The sequence below is a fragment of the Pyrus communis genome, chromosome 14 (genome assembly GCF_963583255.1).
Source record: "Pyrus communis chromosome 14, drPyrComm1.1, whole genome shotgun sequence".
Classification (NCBI taxonomy): domain Eukaryota; kingdom Viridiplantae; phylum Streptophyta; class Magnoliopsida; order Rosales; family Rosaceae; genus Pyrus; species Pyrus communis.
In genome coordinates this window covers 1,779,980-1,803,548 of record NC_084816.1, presented here as the reverse complement: position 1 = coordinate 1,803,548, position 23,569 = coordinate 1,779,980, and the positions used below count along the sequence as shown (strand labels likewise).

The 23,569-nt window shown below is 37.7% G+C and overlaps 2 protein-coding genes and 2 pseudogenes across 2 annotated transcripts; all 4 read right to left on the bottom strand.

Annotated features, from left to right (window-relative positions):
* Positions 1-583: 583 nt before the first annotated feature.
* LOC137715935 (pentatricopeptide repeat-containing protein At5g55840) lies at positions 584-5,621 on the bottom strand. The gene is made up of 5 exons (XM_068455299.1): positions 5,442-5,621; positions 1,557-5,037; positions 1,170-1,437; positions 1,019-1,080; positions 584-913 (listed from the first exon to the last, which is right to left on the bottom strand). The coding sequence occupies exons 1-2, from the start codon at positions 5,596-5,598 to the stop codon at positions 1,763-1,765; spliced, it is 3,432 nt and encodes a 1,143-aa protein (XP_068311400.1). The 5' UTR covers positions 5,599-5,621; the 3' UTR covers positions 584-913; positions 1,019-1,080; positions 1,170-1,437; positions 1,557-1,762.
* A 1,342-nt stretch (positions 5,622-6,963) lies between these two features.
* LOC137714992 (F-box/kelch-repeat protein At3g23880-like) lies at positions 6,964-8,092 on the bottom strand (annotated as a pseudogene).
* A 1,574-nt stretch (positions 8,093-9,666) lies between these two features.
* Positions 9,667-12,218, bottom strand: LOC137716350 (F-box protein CPR1-like). The gene is made up of 3 exons (XM_068455789.1): positions 12,098-12,218; positions 10,554-11,786; positions 9,667-10,068 (listed from the first exon to the last, which is right to left on the bottom strand). The coding sequence occupies exon 2, from the start codon at positions 11,760-11,762 to the stop codon at positions 10,566-10,568; it is 1,197 nt and encodes a 398-aa protein (XP_068311890.1). The 5' UTR covers positions 11,763-11,786; positions 12,098-12,218; the 3' UTR covers positions 9,667-10,068; positions 10,554-10,565.
* A 3,809-nt stretch (positions 12,219-16,027) lies between these two features.
* Positions 16,028-22,814, bottom strand: LOC137715597 (F-box protein At4g22390-like; annotated as a pseudogene).
* Positions 22,815-23,569: the final 755 nt, after the last annotated feature.

The following is a 23,569-nucleotide window of genomic DNA, read 5'->3' as shown; positions in this document are numbered from 1 at the left end:
ATAAGATGCAAAAATTGTAAACACTTGGTTTAGATCGTGAGTGAGAAATCGTAAATTGTATGCTAGAATTGTATATGGCTTCACTATACTATATCCTTACAAAATTTAACACTACCAGTTTCTTTGATACAAACAATAATGTGAGAAAATTCAAACGTAAAACTTGAGTTTAGAGTAAATATTTTTAATTACTTGAGCGACTAGCCCCTAGCAACAATATTGGTTTTAGAGTCATCCTATATCACATAAAATCTCAATTTCAAAACTTGTAGATTTTGGGGGGAAAAAAAATAAAATAAAGACTTTTTATACAAAATGGTCATTGAGATTGGCATAACTACTTATTTTTGTCTCTAACAACGAAAATCGGTAGAAATGTTCTTGAGTTTGTTCAATGTGAATCATTTTGATATGCACAGATTTTTCACAGAATAACCAAAATGATTTACAATAGAAAAACTCATGAACCACTTCTATCGATTTTCATTGTCAAGAACCAAAGTGCAGAGTTACGCCAATATCAATATCATTTTCGCTAAAAAGCCAAAAACAGATTGAATTAAAATCCTAGAACCTAGAGGAATCTGAGAGACAAAGAGAATGCATTAATACAAACAAAAATAATAGGCATATCATAAATTACACAAAGTCAACAGATGCAATTTTCCCATGTACATTTTGCTAGATTCTGTCTGCCATGCAATTAGCATGGCATCACATTTTGCATATAGAGAACCCTAAAATACATGGAGATCCAGATACAGAGAACCCCATTCGCTGCATTTGGTTCCCTCCTCAGTAGCCAACTCCCTTCTCTACCAAAGATCTGTTTCCCTCCACCTTTGTTGCCATGTTATGCGTCTTCCGAAAAAATCTGGGTATTCCTGGCGCCGGGATGGATTATATTCGCTCACTCGAAAAGAAAAAAATGCAGAATTTAGATTTGATACAAAACGAGAAAGTTTAACGGATTACGGAAAGGTTTCCAGAAATGTATTTCAGGCAAAACACAACTTACAGCTAGCCGAATGACCGTGCTCAGAAACTCTTGCGCATTTGTGGAGATCAAGAGACCTCTCTCTTTAATAGTTGCAGCATAACAACGTATTCAGACACCGATATGAAAGAGAGAAGTAACTAAACCAGATAATGGCATAGTACGGTATTACCTATCAGCGAACCTTATGTATTATAGGAGAGCATCCTCGGCATTCAGGTAACTGTTGCCTGAAAGTAGCCTCAGCTACTTAAAAGAGTGTTAACAGAATATTGGTGTTAAAATGGGAAACTGAACCTCGTACGGCCTTGATCATGAAAGAAAACAAGGACTTGTAAATGCACGTAGGCAAAAGTTGGAACTTACATAGCGTGTGGCGTGATACATTTTGGCAGAACACATATCATATCAAGAAACATGGCATCCAAGCATTAGGTAGACTGCATTTCACCCAAGTAGCAGAAAATATATTACGGTATAAATATAATAATAAGAATATATGTTAAGAAGGTAAAATTCAAAAAAAGGAAAGAAAAAGGAATTGAAGAATGCAGCCTACCTCAGAAGGTCATGTTGTATCATAGCTTGGGCAAGTGATGAGAGCCATCGCACTCATCTCCCATCGATAAAGAGAGATAGAGAGAGAGAGAGAGAGCCCATTGGATTTCCATCTCCCTACAGACCACCAGATCTCCAGTAGAATTGTATACATCAAAACTTGGTTTAAGTACTGAGAGCCCGCCGAAGTCACAACTCCCAATCAAATTATGTTGATTCACTACACGTCTTAGTATTGGTTCCTTTTATGCGCCTCAAAGAATTGAGTTTTTGCATTGCAATCATCAAAACCTCATGTAGTGTTAGGGCGTTTCCATCCCAATTTCCAGATATCAATCCCCTTTCACATAAATCTTCCAAAAGCTGTTCACCTTCGATAAGATTATTTTCGGCAGAAACAGCCCCAACGAGCAGAGTATATGTTGTCACATTGGGCAGCAGCCCTCTTTGTTTCATCTCCTTATAAAGATCAAATGCAGCCACAACATCGCCATTAGCACAAAGGCCTGAAATCAGAACATTAAACACTGGAACATCAAGCTTCAGACCACAACGTTCCATTACGCCCCTCAGTTTTAGAGCCTCTTCAAGGTTGGCTTCTTTACAGAACATGTGCATCAAAGTAGTAAAAGTAGCAGTCGTTGGAATGAGTTTCATCCGAAGCATGTGATCAAAAACGAGCATGGCATCTTCAATCTTCCCACATTTTGCAAGCCCTCTAACCATAGCACTCTCAGCAATGTCACATGAAGTGACACCAAGAGTTCCCATATGATCTTTTAGCTCAAATGCTCCTTGTATATCTCCCACTCTACACATACCATTAATTAGGGTGATATAATGTGTATGCTCAGGAGTGAAACCTTTGGCCAACATTTCATAAAGAAGAACACAGGATGCTTGGAAATTCGAGCATCTAAATAATCCATTCAAGATTGCACCATGGGTTTCTATATTAGCAGAAACTCCTAACATATCCATGACCCCAACAAGATCACAGGCCTTCCCCACCTTACCAGTCTCAGAAAACTTTCTAATAAGCATGTTAAATGTTAACTGATCAGCTGCAGCACCTTCCATTATCATCTTATTCAACATTTTGCGGCCAATATCCAACATACCGGACTCACATAATCCCAGAATAAGAGAGTGGAATGTCAATTTATCAGGATATAATCCGGCCCGGATCATTTTCTTGTATAAACCAGAGCATGTCAAGAGGTCCCGGTTTTTCGAGTATCCATGCAAGAGAATATTATATGTATCCAAATTAGGGGCCAATCTTTGACTCCCCATAGTTGAAAAGAGTTCTTTTGCCTTCATCATTTTTCCCATCCTTGAGTATCCATCTATCATTACATTGCAAGCAATAGTATCTGAGTATAAACCTTTGTTTTCCATCTCTTCAAAGAGATATGAAGCAACCTTTGACTGGCCGGTCTTGAAAAGGCCATCAACTAGACAGGTATACATCGTTGCACTTTGTGAGAGAGTTACCCTTTCCATCACTTTCCCGAACAACAGGATGGCAGCAACAATTTTTCCCTTCCAACATAACCCAGCAAGAAGGCTACCATACGTATAATTATCAGGCAGAACATTATTCTCAACCATCTCATCAAGAAGGGCAACAGCCTCATGCAGATTTCCAGATTTACATGTCTCATGTAGTATCGTATTGTACACAACAGTATCAACAACATATGGAATGCCATGGAGTTTCTTCAAAAATTTCTTCGCCTCCCCCAAATTTCCACCCTTGCATAGCCCTTTCAGTATACTTCCATATGTGAATGGGCTTGGATGATGCCCTGATTTAATCATTTCATCAAATATAGAAAATGCTTTCAACCCATTACCCATGCTTCCGTAGCCATTTATTAGACAATCGAAAGTAACAGAATTGGGATCAAGACCGATACTGCTCATATGACGCATGAAATCTTCTGCCACTCCCAGCTTTCCAGCTTCACAAAGGGAACCAACCAATAGATTACATGTGAAATGGTCAGCACCATGACCGGTGCAGTTCATAGCTGCATAAATGTTACATGCTTCTGCTATGTTACCCATCTTGCAAGAGTTATAGATTAAAGTAGAATATATTATTCTATTCAGTGAAAGGCCAGCTTTATAGATTTTACATACCATCTCCTTCGCATGTTTCATCTTCCCAGCTCTGCAAAGTCCATTTATAAGCACCGAAAATGCTACAATATCGGGATTCACGCCATCCTGGACCATCATATTAAAGAATTTCATAGCTTCATCAAGCAACCCATTTTTGCATAACCCATCCATGATCTCTGTATACATAATACAACTAACAGCAATCCCATCCATCCGCATTTTCTCAAAAAGACTTCTTGCTAAATCAAACTTGGCATGTTTACACAGCCCATTCAAAAGAGCCCCATAGCTGACTTCAGTAGGTCTTATTCCCGTTGCTTCCATCATGTCAAAAAGTCTGAAAGCTTCATCAAGCTTACCATTTTGAGAGAGGCCATTAATCAAAGCATTGAAAGTAACAGAATTTGGTGATAGATTAAACCTAGACATCTCATCAAAAACCCTGGTAGCAATATCAATTTTCCCCTCCTTAACAAACCCATTAATAAGAGTATTGTAAGTAACCTCGTTTGGAGATAACTTCTTCCTTCTCATTTTCTTCAACAGCAGATAACTTTTTGCACTTCTATTATTTCTACATAAATCGCCAATAAGCATGTTATATGTACACACATCTGCTTCTATACCCTTTGAACCCATGTGATCAATAAGCTCAAAGGCTGCTTTATACCTCCCCTTTTTGCAGTACCAATTGAGCAAAGTGTTATAAGTAACTGTGTTTGGAGCATACCCACTCTTTTCCATCTTTCTCAAAAGATAACTAGCTCTCTTAAGCTTCCCTTCCGCACATAAAACACCAATCAATATATTAAAAGTAGCAACATCAGGGCATACCTTCTGAGCAAGCATTTCTTTGAAAAAAGACCATACTGATGCCGCTTTCTGGTCCTTTGCCAACAAAGCTAGGATCATATTACAAGTACAAGTAGACGGTCTAAATCCCCTCAAACCCATCAAATACGAAGCCTCTACAGCACAACCAGCCATTCCTTCCCTCAAATATACTCTAATTAGAAGGTCAAAAACTGAAGGGTTTGAGTTGCAAAGCGGGTAAGTGTCCATTAGAGCACTGAAAACAGATTTCGGGCCAAAATCCATTTGCAACAAATGCCCCAAAACTGATTTGGCAGAATCATACATTCTAGCTCGAACAAGTATATGGGTTGTGACAGAAAGTATACGAGTCAAATGGTTGAGTTCCAAACCAGGTTGTTTGATGACCCAATTTAGAAACTTCAAAGCCAGCTTTCCATGAACCGGTCTGAGAGAAGCCATCCTATACTCCATGTGGTTCAGTGACACCCAACGATCAATGGTCAGAATTGCATATATGCTCTTCTCCATTTCTGAACCTGCAGTTCCCAAATTTCAACAGTTTAGCGGGTTTTTATCGCAAATGGTCTCGTAAGTCTTCAAAACTCAGCACTTGGGTTGGGTCCCTCACCTAAAAATTCATGAGTTTCTGAGGGAACAAGTGACCGAGTTTCGAAAACAAACACACAGTACCCAAAATCAAAACTTTAATCTCAAAGCAAAACAAAACAGTGAAAGAAAACACACAAATTTCAACCTGAATCCCCCAAATGTTAACAGTTTGAAATGCGGCCAAAAATCAAAACTTTAATCTCAAAACGGAGAGACACAAAGAAACTGCCATGATTTCCCAAATTTCAACAGTTCATCCCCCCAAAAAAGTCTAATCGTGCACCAAAATAAAAAATTCAATCTCGAAAAAGGCCCACAGAAAGTTACGTACCGGAGGCTTGTGGATTTTCGCGAGCGATGCTTTTTGCGCCGTCGGCTCCAAAATTCGGATTGGGATTTTTCTGGGAGAAAGCATGGAAAGTTCTGAGCTTTGAAACTGCGTGGGAAACTAGAGAGAATTGCTTCGGCCTAGCCGTTGAGGACAACATTGGGAATTTACTTCAGTGGCGCCTTTTCTTCCTCCTTCACTGGAAAACCAAAGAGCTGACCGAAAGTGCCTATCTTTTGGGCGCCGGTGAGCGCGAGTGACAGAAACCGTTGGATTATTACATCCAACGGCTGAAGTATATTACACGCGAACCGTTTATAGGCTAAGAGATAATTGGAGCCTTCTTGTGTGAATTAAAAATTTGTGAGTATTGATCACGGAATTTTTTATAATATGGCACAATAGTTTTTTTGACTAATTCCGTTTGAATTTTCATCTAATTTTTTTATCTCTTTAAAACCATTTATTTTGAATGGAAGTACTTATAGAGTTCAGGATCAATAGTCACGGATTTTTAGTTTATGGATCAAAGCTCAAATTCGGCAAGGATCAAGAACAATTGCTCCAAGTTTATCGGTTTAACAATTATAACAAGTTTAGGGATAACAGATTTTTAGTTCAAGAACCAAAACTCCAATTGGGCCAAAGCTCAGTGAGCATTGCTTCAATATTTTCGGTTTAACTATTGTAGTTATGATTCTTCTCGACTTTCTTACGTGGGTGTAAATGAGTTGAGCTAAGCCGAATATCAAAATCCTGAAGTTCAGTTCGAATCCTATTACTCAAATTCAAACTCGGCTCAATCTCGAATAAAGCTCGTATACGGTCAAGCTCGACTCAAATGATTTCTTCAAGGCCAAGCTAATATTACCTCGTTTGTGGAATGAGATCGAGCTTTTGGTTGAAGTGACTTCAACTCTTTCGGCTTAGTCTCAGATAAAGCTTGTAAATATGTTCTCCTGTGCGTCCTCGGGTTTGAACCAAACTTCTACTCAGGAGGATAGATGGGACGATTCAGGTGAATTGCAAAATTAAAAATTGAAAAACTTAAAAACCCTCGTTTGGCCATAATTAGTCTTTAGGATAAAAATCTTATACCCTAAACCTAAAAATTAAGAATGATTTGATGAAGCACAATGAACGTACTAAGTTAATTAGGGATTTTTAAACTTGTATTTATTTAGTTGTCAAGCATAAGCTTCCTCTTTTAGATCTTGCTCTTTTCGCATTGAAGACAAAATTTTAAATGGTAATGTTTCGAAATATTAAGATACTGACACGCCACAGTGGGAAAAAAAAAAAAAAAAAAAAAAAAAAAAAAAAAAAAACCTTACATGAAACAACAACAAATCCACATGATCACAAACAGAGAAACTAGAAATATGAAACCAGGATATCCTTAATCTAGTCGAAACTCGAAAAGAGAAGCAACAGATTCATCTGTCTTTGATAAACTTCTGAAGAACATTATGTCATCACTTGGCAGCCACACAAAAGCCGTCGTACCACCTTACCGTTATTTTCCTCAGTAAGAAACTGCATCGGTCTTGTCGAGTAAGACGAGGCTCTCAACATAAGATTCAGCATAGTAATATTCGCAATCAAGAAATCCAAGACTTTTGAATTGCTTGCTCACAGGGTCTAGAGAAACTATTCCATATGGATCACCATAATAAATAGCATGACCATGCGGACATAGAGTTGTCAGTTTGGTCCATGACTCTTCCATGCCATACTCTTTCATCACCCATATATCAAGATATGAGCCATCAAGATATGACTGATAAAGGTTGAATAGAGCAATAGATTTCCCGTCACCTGATATAGACAATTGCGTTGACCCTGAGGCTGCGAAATCCGTCGGTGCCATTATCCTGCGAAATGTATTGCTGCCCACGTCAAACGCCAAAATGAACCATTCAAAACCACCATTTGTCGAACGGTAGAATGCCTCAAAATGAATAGCACCATTAACAAAAGCCTGGGGTTTACGAGGATCTGTAACTTCACATACGTGTTCGAAAGAACAAGGATCACTCCATGAGCCTCCAGCTAGTGAATAAACCTCATAAAAAGTATTCGGCTCTTCACTTTGCTCAGTGATAAGTCTCACAACCTTGTAGTCATTAGTCACAGCGTCAAAACCAAAACCAATACAAGCATCGTACGGGCCAATGGTGTCGAAGGATAGATGAGGCTTCGGAAGTGTCACTGTCTTTCTTATAGACGGGTTGCATAACATGAATGTGTAACCTAAACAGTCGTTATCAACAGCAAGGCACACCAGCCCATTACAAACTCCAACCACGCGAAGATATTTATTCATCTTGGGAACGATTGGAAATTCTAGCTTGCAGTACTCATCAAAAGCATGGTTGTCATAGTGCAAATTGCAATGCTTCTCCCTTGGCTCGTCAAGCTGAACGTTAACGCTGTTGCAAAGAATAGCTCTAGGAACACAGTGGAGTAGGAGGAGGTGGGTGCCAAACTGGTTATTAAGAGAGATTGTACGGTTGAGGCGGGAGGGAATAAAGCTGGGATTGTTTTTTCGTGGACCTCCATGCCTTGCACACCATGGTGCATCTGATCAAAGATTTAGGCGGTAGTCTAGATAGTATATCATGTATGATTTCCTCAGGCAAATTGTGAGCCATTGTTTCAAATTTTCAGTTCCCAGGCTGCAGATTTCATAGAGATAGACCGAGTCAGGAATTATATAACCTAGCAGTAACCAGTAAGTGAGGAAATATATTACAAAACAATAACCTAGCAATAATTGAGAAGACGAAACTAACTGTCGCTACAACAAAAACTAAAACAGAAGAGAAGAACAAAATCCTACTCTTGAAAAAGAAGAAAAAAATAATGCATAAAGAACTCACAATATTTGATCGACGAGGCAAAAATAGGAGTTGAGGAAACCTCGAGTCTCGTTATTGTGTTGTGTTAGAGAAGAAGCGTGCCGCAAGCTAGGGTTTTGATTGCGTTGGATGATATTCCTGCATCATCTGTTTATAAGAATATGGATCCACCTTCTAAAGAGTAGGAAATCCAAGCCCTTAGTTTATGTGAAAGAGAGATTGGAGTCCTTGGTTTGTGTGAGTGGTCCAGCAAAATGAATTAATGGGGACAATTAGATTTAATTTGAGTGATCCGGATTGCCTAATCTCTGGACTCTTGGCAATGAGATCGAAAGAGGATCTTTGTTCTATTTATAGGTTCACTTTGAAAAATATGACCTAGTTTTTCATGGTGTTTAATTTTCCTTTCTTGCAACTCAAGTGAAAGCACCATTCAAAATTCTAATGAGGCCATCCCTTCTTTTGTAACCCTTTCTTGCTTAATATTACGTAATATTATCGTTTGAAACATTATTATACTGATTAGGGACTAATCAGTTAGAAGTGCTTCTTTGATTCTAAAAGCATTTTTTTTAGCTTTATGGTAAAGCATATGAAAGGTATTTTTTTGAAGAAGATAATTAATAAAAACTTTAGGGTTAACTACATCCTTCATATTTATGGTGAATCGTGATTTTTAAAATGGGTAACAAACATTCAATTTATATTGTCTATTAGACCCTCTGGTCCTCCCGTAGACTAATGATCAAGCAGATGTGGAACCCAGTTTTTATGATACATGGAAGCCACACTTACCATTGTGACCAAATTGTGCAACTGTCATTGCAAGAGAACTTGAAGCTCCATAATGACTGTTGTTGGTCTATGTGTAGGTCTCGTGGTTGTCACGTCCTCAATTTAATTAAAGACTCGTTTGGAAGTATTCATAAAATGACTAAAAGTACTTTTAGAGAAAAAAAAAATTACGTTTCAAAAATACTTAAAAGTACTTCCTGGAAGAATCACCAGTCATATGCTTATTGCAAAATGTTTATTAGGTTTCCTTATATTTTTACCAATGATTGATTTCAAAAACATTTTCACTAAAAACGCTTTCAATCATTTTAAAAGCACTTCCAATTGAACCCTAAGAAACTGAAGATCAAACATCTATTGGGCATAAACAAGTCTCGTGGTTTTCAAGTTATTGATAATACCTTTTGGAGTAGTATTACACTTACTGAAGGAAAGAGTAGAGATGGAGAACATTCAAGCTACGATATCGAGATATGAAGGTTTTTCTGGGCGATCGGAGGTGCAAGCTTCACAAGAAAGGACATCAAGATGAAGGTTTGTAATCAAGAAAAGGATATAATGCACTCAAAATATTTGTCACCAACATATCCAAAGCACGGAGCTGGGGTTAACAAGGGGATCAAAACAACATCAAATCTTTGCAGAATGTAATAAGCAACTTTTCTACCAGTGTAAACCGAACAAATTAAAGGGAAACAAAGGTTATTTCTAACCAATAGCATATTTAGTGACAGGATATTCATCAGTAAGGGGCGGCAGAACATCCCGATTACAAGCGATGTCCTTTTTCTAGTCGAAACTCAAAATTACAGATAGTTAAATAAGAAGGTTACCAAATCCCAAACATCTCCTAGCAAGCAGAAAGATACACCTTCATTCACTTGAAAGGCTAGCACTACACAGCAAGGCTAGCACTACGCAGCTACTGAGAAGACATCGTAAAAGTCATGAAGGTTATCTGCCCCATTTTCGACCTACATGGAGGACGAATGAATACAATTATGCTTCAACGAGCTGTGCTTGATGGACGACAATAACCAATGTTCAATATAGGTATATCCAAAACGTAAATAATTTGCAAGGATAAACATGCTACTATCAAGCAGCAAGTATTACATGGTCTGCACCTTGAAAGGTAACAATATAGAAAGAAGAGTTGCTCGTGATTTCATGGGCAAATAACATTTATTAGAGTTATCACTACTAGTATGTCCTGCTATCATTAATCGTCCCACATTGGTGGTTTTTGAAGCATCTTCAATCACCACTTTGGTTCAACGTCCATTTCATGAATGTAAAATAAGCAACCAATTACAGGGCAAGAATAATTCAAGCAACAAATGCATAACAAACTTTGTTAATGGTCATATCATGTCACAGTCAGTTGGAGTTTGGAGGTATAAGCGTTAAAAACAAGAAGAAAATGAAAACCAAAGAAAAACCAATGCTATCACCTTACCTGCTCTTCTCCTCAGTAAGAAACTGCATTGGTCTTGTCAAGTAAGACGAGGCTCTCAACATAAGATTCAGCATAGTAATATATATATCCATGAATTCCAAGATTTTTAAATTGCTTGCTCATAAGGTCGAGACAAAGTAATTCACACTCCCATAAACCATAAATTGGTACCAACACTACATCACCACACTTCGTAAAACATAATGGCCTGTAGCGAACTCCTCTTTGTGGACCTGATCGACTTAGAGTTGTCAATTTGGTCCATGACTCTTCCTTGCCATATTCTTTCATCACCCATATATCAACACAACGCTTTTCGGTATTAGTCAAATAAGGCTGAAACAAAGCAATGGATTTCCCGTCACCTGAAACAGACAACTGCGAGGTCCATGAGCTATGGAAACTCTTTGGTGCCATTATCCCACGAAATGAATCGCTGCCCAAGTCATATGCCAAAATGAAATCTTCATAATCACCATTTTTCAAACGGCGACATGCCTCCCAATGAATGGCTCCATTAACAAAAGCCTGGGGTTTACGAGGATCTTTAACTTCACATACATGATCCAAAGAACGAGGCTCACTCCATGAGCCACCAGCAAGTGAATAAACCTCATAAAAAGTATTTGGATCCACACATTGATCGGTGATAAGTCTCACAACCTTGTAGTCATTAGTCGCAGCGTCAAAACCAAAACCAATACAAGCATAATAAGGGCCAATTGTGTTGAAGGTAAGATGAGGCTTAGGTACGGTCACTGACTTTCTCATAGACGGGTTGCATAACATGAAGGTGTAGCCTAAACAATCCTTATCATCAGCAAGGAACACCAGTCCATTACAAATGCCGACCACCCGAAGAAATTTATTGTGCATTTCTTCCCTGGGAAAAATTGGAAATTCCAGCTTGCAGTACTCATCAAAAGCATGGTTGTCATAATGCAAATAGAACTGCTCCTCCCTTGGCTCGTCTGCGCGAACATTGACGTCGCCGGAAAGAATAGCTCCAGGAACACAGTGGAGTAGGCGGAGGTGGGTGCCAAACTGGTTATTAAGATTGATTGTACGGTTGAGGTGAGTTTGTATGAAGCTGGGATTTTTTATCATGGAGTTCCATGGCTTGCACACTGATGTGCATCTGATCAACGTTTTAGAAGGTAATCTAAACAGGATATCATGTATGATTTCCTCAGGAAATTTGTGAATCATTGCTTCAAACTTTCAAATCCCAAGCTGCAGTTTCCATATGGATAGAATAACAGTGAATTTAATTACCAAAAAAAAAAAAAAAAAACCTAAAATTGAAAAGAAGTAAAAAAAAAATCAAGGCAATTGTTTTAACAGCAGTGCAACATTCATATAAAAAAATTGCAGATGAAACCAAATATCAAAACCCATCTGAAAAAACGAACACTAAATCCAAATCCACCATTGTTATAGGAAATAAGCTCTTAAAAAAGGCCAGAAAAAAAAATAGAAGAAAACAAAAGACTGTAGAAACTCATAAATTCGATAAGCAGAAAATTGGAGTTAAGGAAGCGAACCTCGTTCTTCTGCGGCGTTGCTGAGCCGAAAAAATGTGGAGGCTTTCTAGGTTCTAGGGCGTTGCTTTCTTTAGGTGAGGGAAAGGCATCGGCACAAACCCTAGTGGAAGGAAGGATCCTCTGTAGTCTGTATCTCACTATCTGTATTTATATGCCCGTTGGAGATTTAAAGGCTTCATGCTTATCTTGTGTTTATACAGGGTTTAACGATTAGTTTTAGCGCTAATAATTCATCTTATTTCAGCTTTGGCCCCTTATTTTGGAGCGTAACTTAGGAAAAGGATCCGGCCCTGAGGATCCGGATTCCGTGCTTATGTTCGTTTATTATACATCGTACGGTCAGTTTTCGTTAGGTATTATTTATATTTAATTTTAAATTTAAAATGATTTCTAACCGTAAGATGTACAATGAACGGACATGATCATAAAATCTGACATGCCCCGATCCCGATGTCCCACGAACATCGAGATGGTCACGTGCTGGCCAACATCCAAAGGTGACAAAGTCATTTAATTAATGCAAATGCCAAGAACATGGAAAAACATGCATATAAGTTCATACGAAAACTAATATAATAAAATAATATTCAACTGTCAACAATGAATTCATAAAGATACCTTGATATTCCCAGAACACCAAAGTAGGTACGTGCTGGTTGACACTCGAAGGTGACGTAGCCATATTAGGATGCATGAGAACAACGAATATAAATAAATACTTACAAATTAAATCACATTGAGCATGCAATTGAGAAACGTGTTCAGAACATATAACTAATCTAGCACACTATATATGATATATGTTTTATGAAAGGGTTTTATGGCATGCTAGGATTTCGGAAACCTATTACATATTATGCTATTAGTTGTCATTAAGCTTTGGGGGTTAGTATGTTTATAACTATTTCAGTATTATATGTATATCAACTTGATCCACTCATGTATGTTTTGCACCCCCCTCAAGACTTAGAATCGAGGCGTACAATCCTAGCGTCAAGACACTTCTGCATCGGCATCTTCGAGTCTTCTTGGTGTAGGACCCATTCTTTTATTCATTCAATTTTATATTATTTCTTTTAGTGTTGTAGTTAGTTATATGTTTTGAACAAGTTCCTCATTTGCATATGAATTATATTTAAATTCTTTTATCTTATTCATATTTTAGTTCTCATGTTTTCAATAAATGACTTTCGTCATCCTAGGATGTCAACCAACATGTGATCATTCCGATGTTTCATGAACATCGGGATCGGAGCGTGTTAGAATTCCTTGGATCTCCAGAAAAAAAAGATCCAGTGAGGATCCTTTTCCCGTAACTTAGATGGATGTACCGGTAAACAATCTGTGGCGTCTCGGTCTAATGACACAATATCTCAATTAATCTTACATCATAAATATTGTGTTTTGAATCATAATGCCACTATAGTACTGCCCGATCCATCCAAGTCATTTTTCTTTCTGACGGGTACGACTTTCGCAAAGGGTGAGCAACAATCTGACTGAACCATCCAAACTAATTGGTTCGTAGTGGCCGGTTTGAGTCTATTTTGATGATAGAAGAGTCAAATGGTCTAAAATAAACCAGACTGTAATAATTGATTTGGTTGAGATTTGGAGAACTTATACTCCCTAAAAAGAATTAGGCTGACCTTTTTTAGTACGAGCAAGATTACTATTTTAATTTACACTAAAAAAAATTATTTAGTATTACGATCTAGTGATATTTTTTTTTTACTTATAAATGAGAGGTTTTAAGTTCGATTTTTGCTAAAAGGTGAATTTAAACTACATTATCACTAGCCCATTGTGAGACTAAGTTCACTCTCTTTCCCTTAGTGTAGATAATATCATTTGTTCAAAAATAAAATATCAAATAAGGTAAATAAAAAAAATTACACTAAAAATAAGAGAAGGTTTAAACTTGAGGCCATCTCCAAACGAATGGTCCAGAGGGCTAGGGTCGAAAATAATCTGAAAATCGTCTCCAACTGAGGGTTACGTCTGAGAGCTCATGGGCCCCACAGAATCTAAAAGGGCCAAAAGGCCAAAGGGCTAGCTCAATCCAGCCAGCCAACCAACCCCGGGTTGGCCAAAAATTATAGCATTTCTATTAGATATAACCGACAGGAATTCTAAGCCAATTTTCAAATGCAACAGCTAGCTGATGTCAGCTAGCCGTTATTTTTTTATTTTATTTATTTTATAGGTTTATTTTTTATTTTTTATTTTGTACACAATTTTTTTCCTATAACTTCTATTTTACAAAATTTGTTTTATATATTTTTTCCTATAACTTCTATTTTACAAAATTTGTTTCATACTTTTTTTAAATTCTATTTTTTTTCTATAACTTCTATTTTACAAACTTGTTTCATGTTGACGTCACTTAGCCATTGGATTTGAATTTAAGTTGTAGTTTTTAAATAATAAATTATGTTTGGCTCTATGGCCCTTTGACCCTCGGTTGGAGACAGATTTTTGTGACATGGCTAAAATGAGCCATATGGCCATTTGGTCATCAGTTGGAGATGGAGGCAAATATACCCATGTACTGTTCATTAAAATATTAATATCTTGGAGGACCAGAGAGCTAAAATGAGCCCTCTGGTCAGCCCTCTGTTGGAGATGGCCTGAGTGGCTGGAAGAGAAAGATCTTAACTACCATGACAATTTATCACTATTGTTGAAACAATCAATTTTTAGTTTGGGATTGATATTTATTGTTATATTGTTAATCTAAAAGTGAAATGTCGTCAATACATGGTATATGTGTCTTCAATGTATGATCGAATTGATATATCATGGTTAATTCTCGAGTCAATTATTTTCTATTTACCTTGGACGCTACTAAAAATGGTTTGCAGAAATTACTTTTACAAATAAATTACTAAAAAGATCAAATTTATATTTTTTTTTTATTTTTTATTTTTTACAAATGGTAGCGTTAGTGGGTTAAATTGTTAGTTGTTAGGACAGAGATTGGTTGGAAACGAACCTACACCAAGGTTGCACTTAGTGGGTTAAATTGTAGTTGTTAGAAGGGAGAATGGTTTGCAGATATAATATAGTTTTCTGACACTGTGATAAAGCGTTATCTACACTAAATTTATATTATTATAATTGGTTCAAGCTTGCACTTTCGTTGTTTAAGTATAACCGATCTGTTCGTGGCATGCCCACCTCCAGTGATACTAAATGTCATTTGTTTTGTTGGTTCTCAAATCAAATTGTTTTCTTCTTCCTTTGGGTGGACAAGTTTCTCTCAAAAACTAACAAGCTAGAGGGATTATCCCTTGCATAATGCTCAGCTGTAATATGGCTCAATGACTTTTGTATAACCGATTGAACCAAACCATTCTATTGAAATTGTCACATTGCAGTTTTAGAGTAAAATCAATCGAAATCTTAAACCCTAAACATTAAGTATGATTTGGAGAAGCACATTGAATGTACTTCGCGAATAAAGACTTTCAAAATTCTTTTTATTTAGTTGTCAAAAATGCGCTTCCTCTTTTAGATCTTGCTTCTTTCGTGTTGAAGACACGAATTTAATAGTATATGTTTCGAAATATTAGTATAGTGACAGGCCACATGAAACTACAAGAAATCCACATAATCACTACAAACAGAGAAACTAGAACTATGAAACCGGAATATCCTTAATCTAGTTGAAACTCGAAAGTCGAAGCGAGATTGTTGAAATAAACCAGGCAGCAGATGCTAGATTGAAGGAGTTACTACAGACATAAATAACAGATCAAAGAGAAGTAAATGATAAAAAGGTGCCAAATTCCCAATCATCTCCTACCAAATAGGAAAAAAAGCAATAGATTCAAAGTCTTCATAAAATTCTGAAGAATATTATGCGCGACGATGTCCTCGCTTCGCAGCTAAACAAAAGCCGTCGTACCACCTTACCTATTCTCTTCCTCAGTAAGAAAATGCATCGGTCTTGTCGAGTAAGGTGAGGCTCTCAACATAAGATTCAGCATAGTAATATTCATATCCATGAATTCCAAAACTTTTAAATTGCTTGCTCACAAGGTCTAGACAAACAAATTCACACCTATCACCATAATAAAAAATACTATCAGTCGGAATTCAACACTACATCACCACTTTTCCTAAAACATAATGGCTTGTAAGGAACTTCTCTTTGTATATCTGGTGGACAGAGAGTTGTCAATTTGATCCATGACTCTTCCATGCCATACTCTTTCTGTCTTTCATCACCCATACATCAAGATATAACTCTCCAGTATTAGTAGAATAAATCTTGGATAGAGCAATAGATTTCCCGTCACCTGAAATAAACAGTTGCGTTGAGCACAAGGTTATGAAATTCTTTGGTGCCATTATCCTGCGAAATGAATTGCTGCCCACGTCAAACGCCAAATGAAACATTCAAAACCACCGTCTGTCAAACGGCAGAATGCCTCCCAGTGAATAGCACCATTAACAAAAGCCTGAGGTTTGGGACGACTCACAACTTCACATGCGAAATCCAGACAACGAGGATCACTCCATGAGCCTCCAGCTAGTGAATAAACCTCATAGAAAATATTCGGATCCTCACATTGCTCAGTGATAAGTCTCACAACCTTGTAGTCATTAGTCACAGCGTCGAAACCAAAACCAATACAAGCATAATACTTGCTAATTGTCTCGAAGGTAAGATGAGGGTTAGGAAGGGTCACTGACTTTCTTATAGACGGGTTCCAAAACATGAATGTGTAACCTAAATAGTCCTTATCATCAGCAAGGAACACCAGCCCATTACAAACACCGACCACACGTAGAAATTTATTGTACAGTTCTTCCCTGGGAAGAATTGGAAATTCCAGCTTGCAGTACTCATCGAAGGCAAGGTTGTCATAACGCAAATTGCAATGCTCCTTGATTGGCGCTGTACGAACAGAGTACAGAAGGAGGAGGTGGGCGTCAGACTGGTTATTAAGATTGATTGTACGGCTGAGTTGGGTGCGAATAAAGCTGGGATTTTTAATCATGGAGTTCCATGGCTTGCACAGTGAGGTGCATCTGATCAATGAGTTCCTCAGGATATTTGTGAATCATTGCTTCAAATTTTCAAATCCCAAGCTGCAATTTCCATACAGATAAAATAAGAGGGAATTAATTAAAAAAATAATCTAAAATGGAAAAGAAGTAAAAATCAAGGCAAGTGTTTTAACAGCAGAGCAACATTAATTTTAAAAAATTGCAGATGAAACCAAACATCTCCACTTTATATATGAGAAAAATCAAAACCCATCTGAAAAACCCAAAAAGGAATTTTTTTTTTTTTAAAAATAAAAAAAAGGCTTCAGAAACTTACAATATGTTGTGAGCCGGAAAATGCAGCTGAGGAAGCGAGTAACTTTGTTGTGCTGCGTTGGAGGACGCTTTCTAGGCTCTAGGGCATCGGTTTCTGTAGGTAATTGTGGTGAGCGAAATGTCGGATTTATCCAATATGAATCAACCTTTAAGTGGTCTCTGTATTGAATAGGAATGTATACTATGAGAATAATGTAGATTGTGATTTGATCAAGTGTCTTATATTCTAAGTAGGATTGATGGAGTCCTCAATTGAATGTGATTATGATATTCTACTTGGAAACTAAGAAAGAGGGCTTTTAGGTTTCCTTTATGGACGGAAACTCTAACTTTTTGGCTATATAAATATCAGTTCCTAAAAACCCTAGAACCACAGCAACTACGAGCATCTCTAAAGGAAGCTATCAATTTTCAAACATCAAAATGATATTTGATACCTTATGTGGCAATTTGACATTTTGCACAATATTTTACTCCACCTGATATATTAAATAATAATGTCATTCAATAAATTTTTTTATCTTTTTGTGGGATCTAATGATTGAGGCAACCAATCAATAAAAAATTTTCTCTTTTTGTGAGGTCCAATAATTGAGACAACCCATCAAATACTTGAAAATACAACATTATTTATTATATAGTATATTAATCTATTAAAAAAATTATTTAATAAATTTGACATCTGCTGTCAAATTTGACAGCAAAAGATTTTGCCTTACTCAACGTCATGTAAGAAATTGAACCCTTGGTTGGAGAGAGTTTGCTATCATTTTTTTATTGTTGTATGCCTATGTAACAGTTTTGACATTTTCTTTGGAGATGCTCTAAGCTTCCCATCCCATAGAGCATTGTTATAAGGGTAGGAGTTTGCAGAAGGCTTGGTGTTTTTCCTCCCAGTTTCTTCTTCTCGAATCATCATCACCATACTGGAGCTTCTGCAGGTTAGGGTTTAATCTCTTGATTTTATTATCACCAGCATAGTGTTTTAACCATACAACCATATAAAGCTAACAAGAAATGCATCAGCAAAAATCTTAGTGGTACAAAGCATTTCTAATGGGAGTACCTTATTTAGGAACTCCTACCACCACCTTTGAGTACTCATATAAGGACTTAAAGAAAATCTTTGTGTCTCTATAGGAATATTGCCTCAAATGGGAGAGTTCTTATAGTAGAATCCGTAAATTTGAGGTTTTTACAATTTAATGTGATAATTTGATTAGGTACACATTTTTTGTTTATGTTAACATTACGTTTTCGTAAAATATTTTTGTAAACATTTTAACAAAAATTATTCAAATTCTGACACCAATTTTTTTCTTCACAAAAACGTAACTAGAATGAATAAATTGAGTACAGGTGAACTGAGTATAATAAATGAAGTTGTGGTTAGATAATTTGGTATTTATAGGAATGATGAGAGAACAATATGAAAGAGTAACCTAAATTGAAAATATTAATATTTCAACGGATGCATTATGAAAAGAGAAAACAAAAGAATTTGAAAAACAAGAATCAATCTGGACTCTCCATTTTAAATGGTTGAAAAGAAAAGAAAAAAAAAAGGCAAGGTCATGTGATTGGAACCCACGCATGCTTTTCCACTTAAATTGTCCTATTGGGTCCACCATCTCAGTCTTTATAGAGTCCCTATATATGCGTACATACATCAAGTATCTGACGAGTCCCTATACTTTAAGAACTCACTTTCCGATCCATTGGAGATTTATTTTATTCCTATATTTATTTTATACTCATTTTATACGATGATTGTCCATGTATAAGGACTCCACTGAAGATGTTCTCAGGACTCTGTATTTATATTGCCGTTGTAGATTGAGAAATTATAATTTAGAGCAACTCCACCCCTAAAGACTTTGCGCCAGCACCCAGCCCATTTATCCACTTAATTGAACAGTAATAGGCCAAAACATCTCCACCCCAAAAAAAATGTGCTGGCACCCAGTCAAAAAATGCGCTGGCACAAACGATCTCCACCCCTACAAAATGCGCTGGCACCCAGTCCATTTAAAATATTAAATAAATTTTTTATAAAATAATAAAAAAAAAATAGTTTTAATTTCGGATAGGATTTTTAACCAATCTCGTCACGCCACGTGTCATTATCCGAACGTACTATTTTTGAATAGATTTCCGCTAAGATTTTCAACCAATCCCGACAACCCACGTGTCACTTCCTGTTTACAATAATTTAGGCAAGATTTCGATAAGATTTTTAACCAATCTCGTCACGCCACGTGTCATTATCCGAACGTACTATTTTTTTAATAGATTTCCGCTAAGATTTTCAACCAATCCCGACACGCCACGTGTCACTTCCTATTTACAATAATTTAGCCAAGATTCGATAAGATTTTCAACCAATCACGTAGTGCCACGTGGCATTGTCCAGAACCTATTTTTTTTGTCCATATAAACCCTACATCCCTACATCCATCCTCACACTAAACTCAATCCTTTTTTTTAGCTCAGAATTCTTCTTTATCGCTTTCAAATCTTGAGTTCTTACAATGTCTTCTTCAAGGAGAGCGTATAAACAGTTGCAAGAGCAACAGAAAAGGTTGTTGGCACAACAGGAAGAATTGGTCAATCTTGACCAAGGTGGAGGTGAAGATGAGGCCTTCGCAATGGAGGAGGATGAGGATGATCACCATAGAAGGCGGAGGGCCTCACATTCCCGCCGTATCATGGAAGCTATGGGTCAGATAGCCAAACCCAAACGTGCGGCAAACATCGTTAGAAGAAGGGAAAGACGAGGTAAAGATCTCTTGGAAGATTATTTTACTCCCAACAGCGTTTTCCCTGATCATGTTTTTAGACGTCGTTTTAGAATGCAACGAAGTTTGTTCGCTAAAATCATGAGTGATGTTTGCAACCATGATCCATATTTTGTGCAAAAAGAGGATGCTTTTCATGTTCTAGGTCTTCTTCCTGAGCAAAAAATTATAGCTGCCTTGCGAATGCTTGCATATGGAGCATCTGCAGATCAAGTGGATGAGATCGCAAGGATGGGAAAAACAACAGTTCTGGAGTCCCTGATGCGGTTTTGCTCTGCAATTAAAGCCCTCTACACCAATGAGTACCTTCGGCAACCTACGACAAGGGACATGCGAAGGCTTCTGAGGAAGGGTGAGATGCGAGGCTTCCCTGGCATGATTGGAAGCATCGACTGCATGCACTAGACATGGAAAAACTGTCCAAGTGCGTGGCAAGGAGCTTATGGCGACAGAAAATGAGCCAAAAGCATCATTCTGGAAGCGGTAGCTTCTTTTGATACATGGATTTGGCATGCTTTTTTTGGTGTTCCAGGAGCTCAGAATGACCTAAATGTCCTTGCCCAATCTCCAGTGTTTGACGAACTGCTACAAGGGCGTGGGCCGAGATGCACATATTGGGTTAATGGTAATAAATACGAAGGACCATACTACCCTGCAGATGGTATTTACCTAAGGTGGTCAACATTTGTCAAAACAGTACCACACCCGCAGAGTGAAAAAGAGAAACACTTCGCAAAGTGTCAAGAAGGGTGTAGGAAGGATGTCGAGCGTTGTTTTGGTATCCTGCAAGCTCGTTGGGCCATTGTCAGGGCTGCAGCTAGAATGTTTGATATCGAGGCTCTTCGATCCATCATGATGATGTGTATTATTCCCCACAACATGATTGTTGAAGACGAGTATGATTATGATGCCGTCGATGAATACGAGCCGGACTCGATGAACAACTCAAGAACACAAATCTACTATGCTCATGACCGGACCGAAGATCCCGTGCAACACGAGCCGTTGGAACGGGATGGACGTTACAATGAATTGATCGTTCAACGATACACTTCATTGTAAGAGCCATACTGGCACATAGCCTGCCAGAATGACTTGATTGACCATCAGTAGAGATTGCACGAAGGCGAAGATAATTAAAATAAGGCTCGTGGTTGAAGAATAAAGTGTATTGTTTTTTAAGTAATCTTATTTAGTGTGTTTGTTTTTTTATATAAGTTTAAATGGTGAGGTTATGTAATTTTATTTGGTGTTTTTTTTTTAAATGTTTATTTGGTGAGTTTATGTAATCTTATTCAAATATTTAAATAAAGTACAAAAATTACATAAGAAATTAAATAAAGTTCTAAAAATAAATAAGAAATTACATAAGAAATTAAATAAAGTTCTAAAATTAAATAAGAAATTACATAAGAAATTAAATAAAGTTCTAAAAATAAATAAGAAATTACATAAGAAATTAAATAAAGTTCTAAAAATAAATAAGAAATTACATAAGAAATTAAATAAAGTTCTAAAAGTAAATAAGAAATTACATAAGAAATTAAATAAAGTAGTACAAATAAATGCGAAATTATACAAAGTCTGTGGAGTTAGGATATGTGGTGCTAGGATTTCTGTAGCTGGAACCCCCTTGACTTGTTTCGGCATCTCTTGCATGCCTCCTTTGTGACATCCCACATCGTCCAGGGGAGTGATCCTTATATGTATATTTCCATCCCTACCTAGCACGAGGCCTTTTGGGAGCTCACTGGCTTCGGGTTCCGTAGGAACTCCGAGGTTAAGCGAGAAGGGGGCTAGAGCAATCCCATGATGGGTGACCCACTGGGAAGTTGCTCGTGAGTTCCCAAAAACAAAACCGTGAGGGAATGGTAAACCCAAAGCGGACAATATCGTGCTACGGTGGTGGAGTCGGGCCCGGGAAATGGTCCCGCCCGGGCCGGGATGTGACAAATTGGTATCAGAGCCTAACCCTGGTCGCGTGTGTGCCGACGAGGACGTCGGGCCCCTAAGGGGGGTGGATTGTGACATCCCACATCGTCCAGGGGAGTGATTCGTATATATATATTCCCATCCCTACCTAGCACGAGGCCTTTTGGGAGCTCACTAGCTTCGGGTTCCGTAGGAACTCCGAGGTTAAGCGTGAAGGGGGCTAGAGCAATCCCATGATGGGTGACCCACTGGGAAGTTGCTCGTGAGTTCCCAAAAACAAAACCGTGAGGGAATGGTAAACCCAAAGCGGACAATATCGTGCTACGGTGGTGGAGTCGGGCCCGGGAAGTGGTCCCGCCCGGGCCGGGATGTGACATCCTTCGCACGACATCTCTTTTTTCTGATGTCCAAAAATATTTTGAATTCGGAGACAGTCCTACTAGAGACTTGTTCATAGTGTCACGATTTGTTTGAGCCATCCCTTCTTCTCTAAGCATCTCATTCTCTCGATGAAGTGCTTCTCTAATCATCTCGTTCTCTCGATTAACTATTTCTCTTTGTCTCTCAGCCGCCGCATCACGAGCCTCAGTAGCTGCAATAATTGCTGCCATAGCAATAGCTTTTTCCTCATCTCTAGCCTTTTCCCATGCCATGTTCAGTTCACCTTGACGAGTAAGTTCCTCCATATATTTAGTGTAGTCATTTTTGGAAGAACTACCTTTTTTCTTTGATGCCTTTTTACCTTGAGGCCTGAGGGACTGACGAGTCGGTTGGGTCTCTGGCACTTGTTCAGGCGTCCCTTCCGTGTCTTCAAATGTGTTGGCTTCTTGTTCGGTTGTGTCTGCTTCTGGCGAACTGTGTAGACCCATACCGTGCATGACAACTTCTGGACCGGTTGCCACAATTTTGTATCTAGGGCAATCTTTGACAATTTGCCAACATTCGCATTTGTTGAATGATTTGTTATGGTTCTTTGCATTGTAGAATGCTTGTGTTTGTAGTGTCTATAAAAATATGGGATAAGATAGTATTAAAAAATACGGGTGTAACACAAATAAATAAATTAAAATATTGATGGACGTGGAATGCATATAAATTACATAAGAAATTACATAGAAATTACATAAAATATTGATGGGCGTGGAATGCATATTACATAAAAATTACATAAGAAATTAAATAAATTAAAATATTGATGTGGGTGGAATGCATATAAATAAATAAAAATATTGTTACCTCATCCACTAAACTTGTCCCACTACGCAGATTACCAGAAGCATGAGAGAGGGTGTTTTTCCAACAAGTAAATGATGCGTTGAGTTTTTTCCAACGACCTTGAAGACCTTGACTAGATCTGGCATCTTTTCCATGTACATCGCAAAACGATTTCGTAATTTTACTCCACATT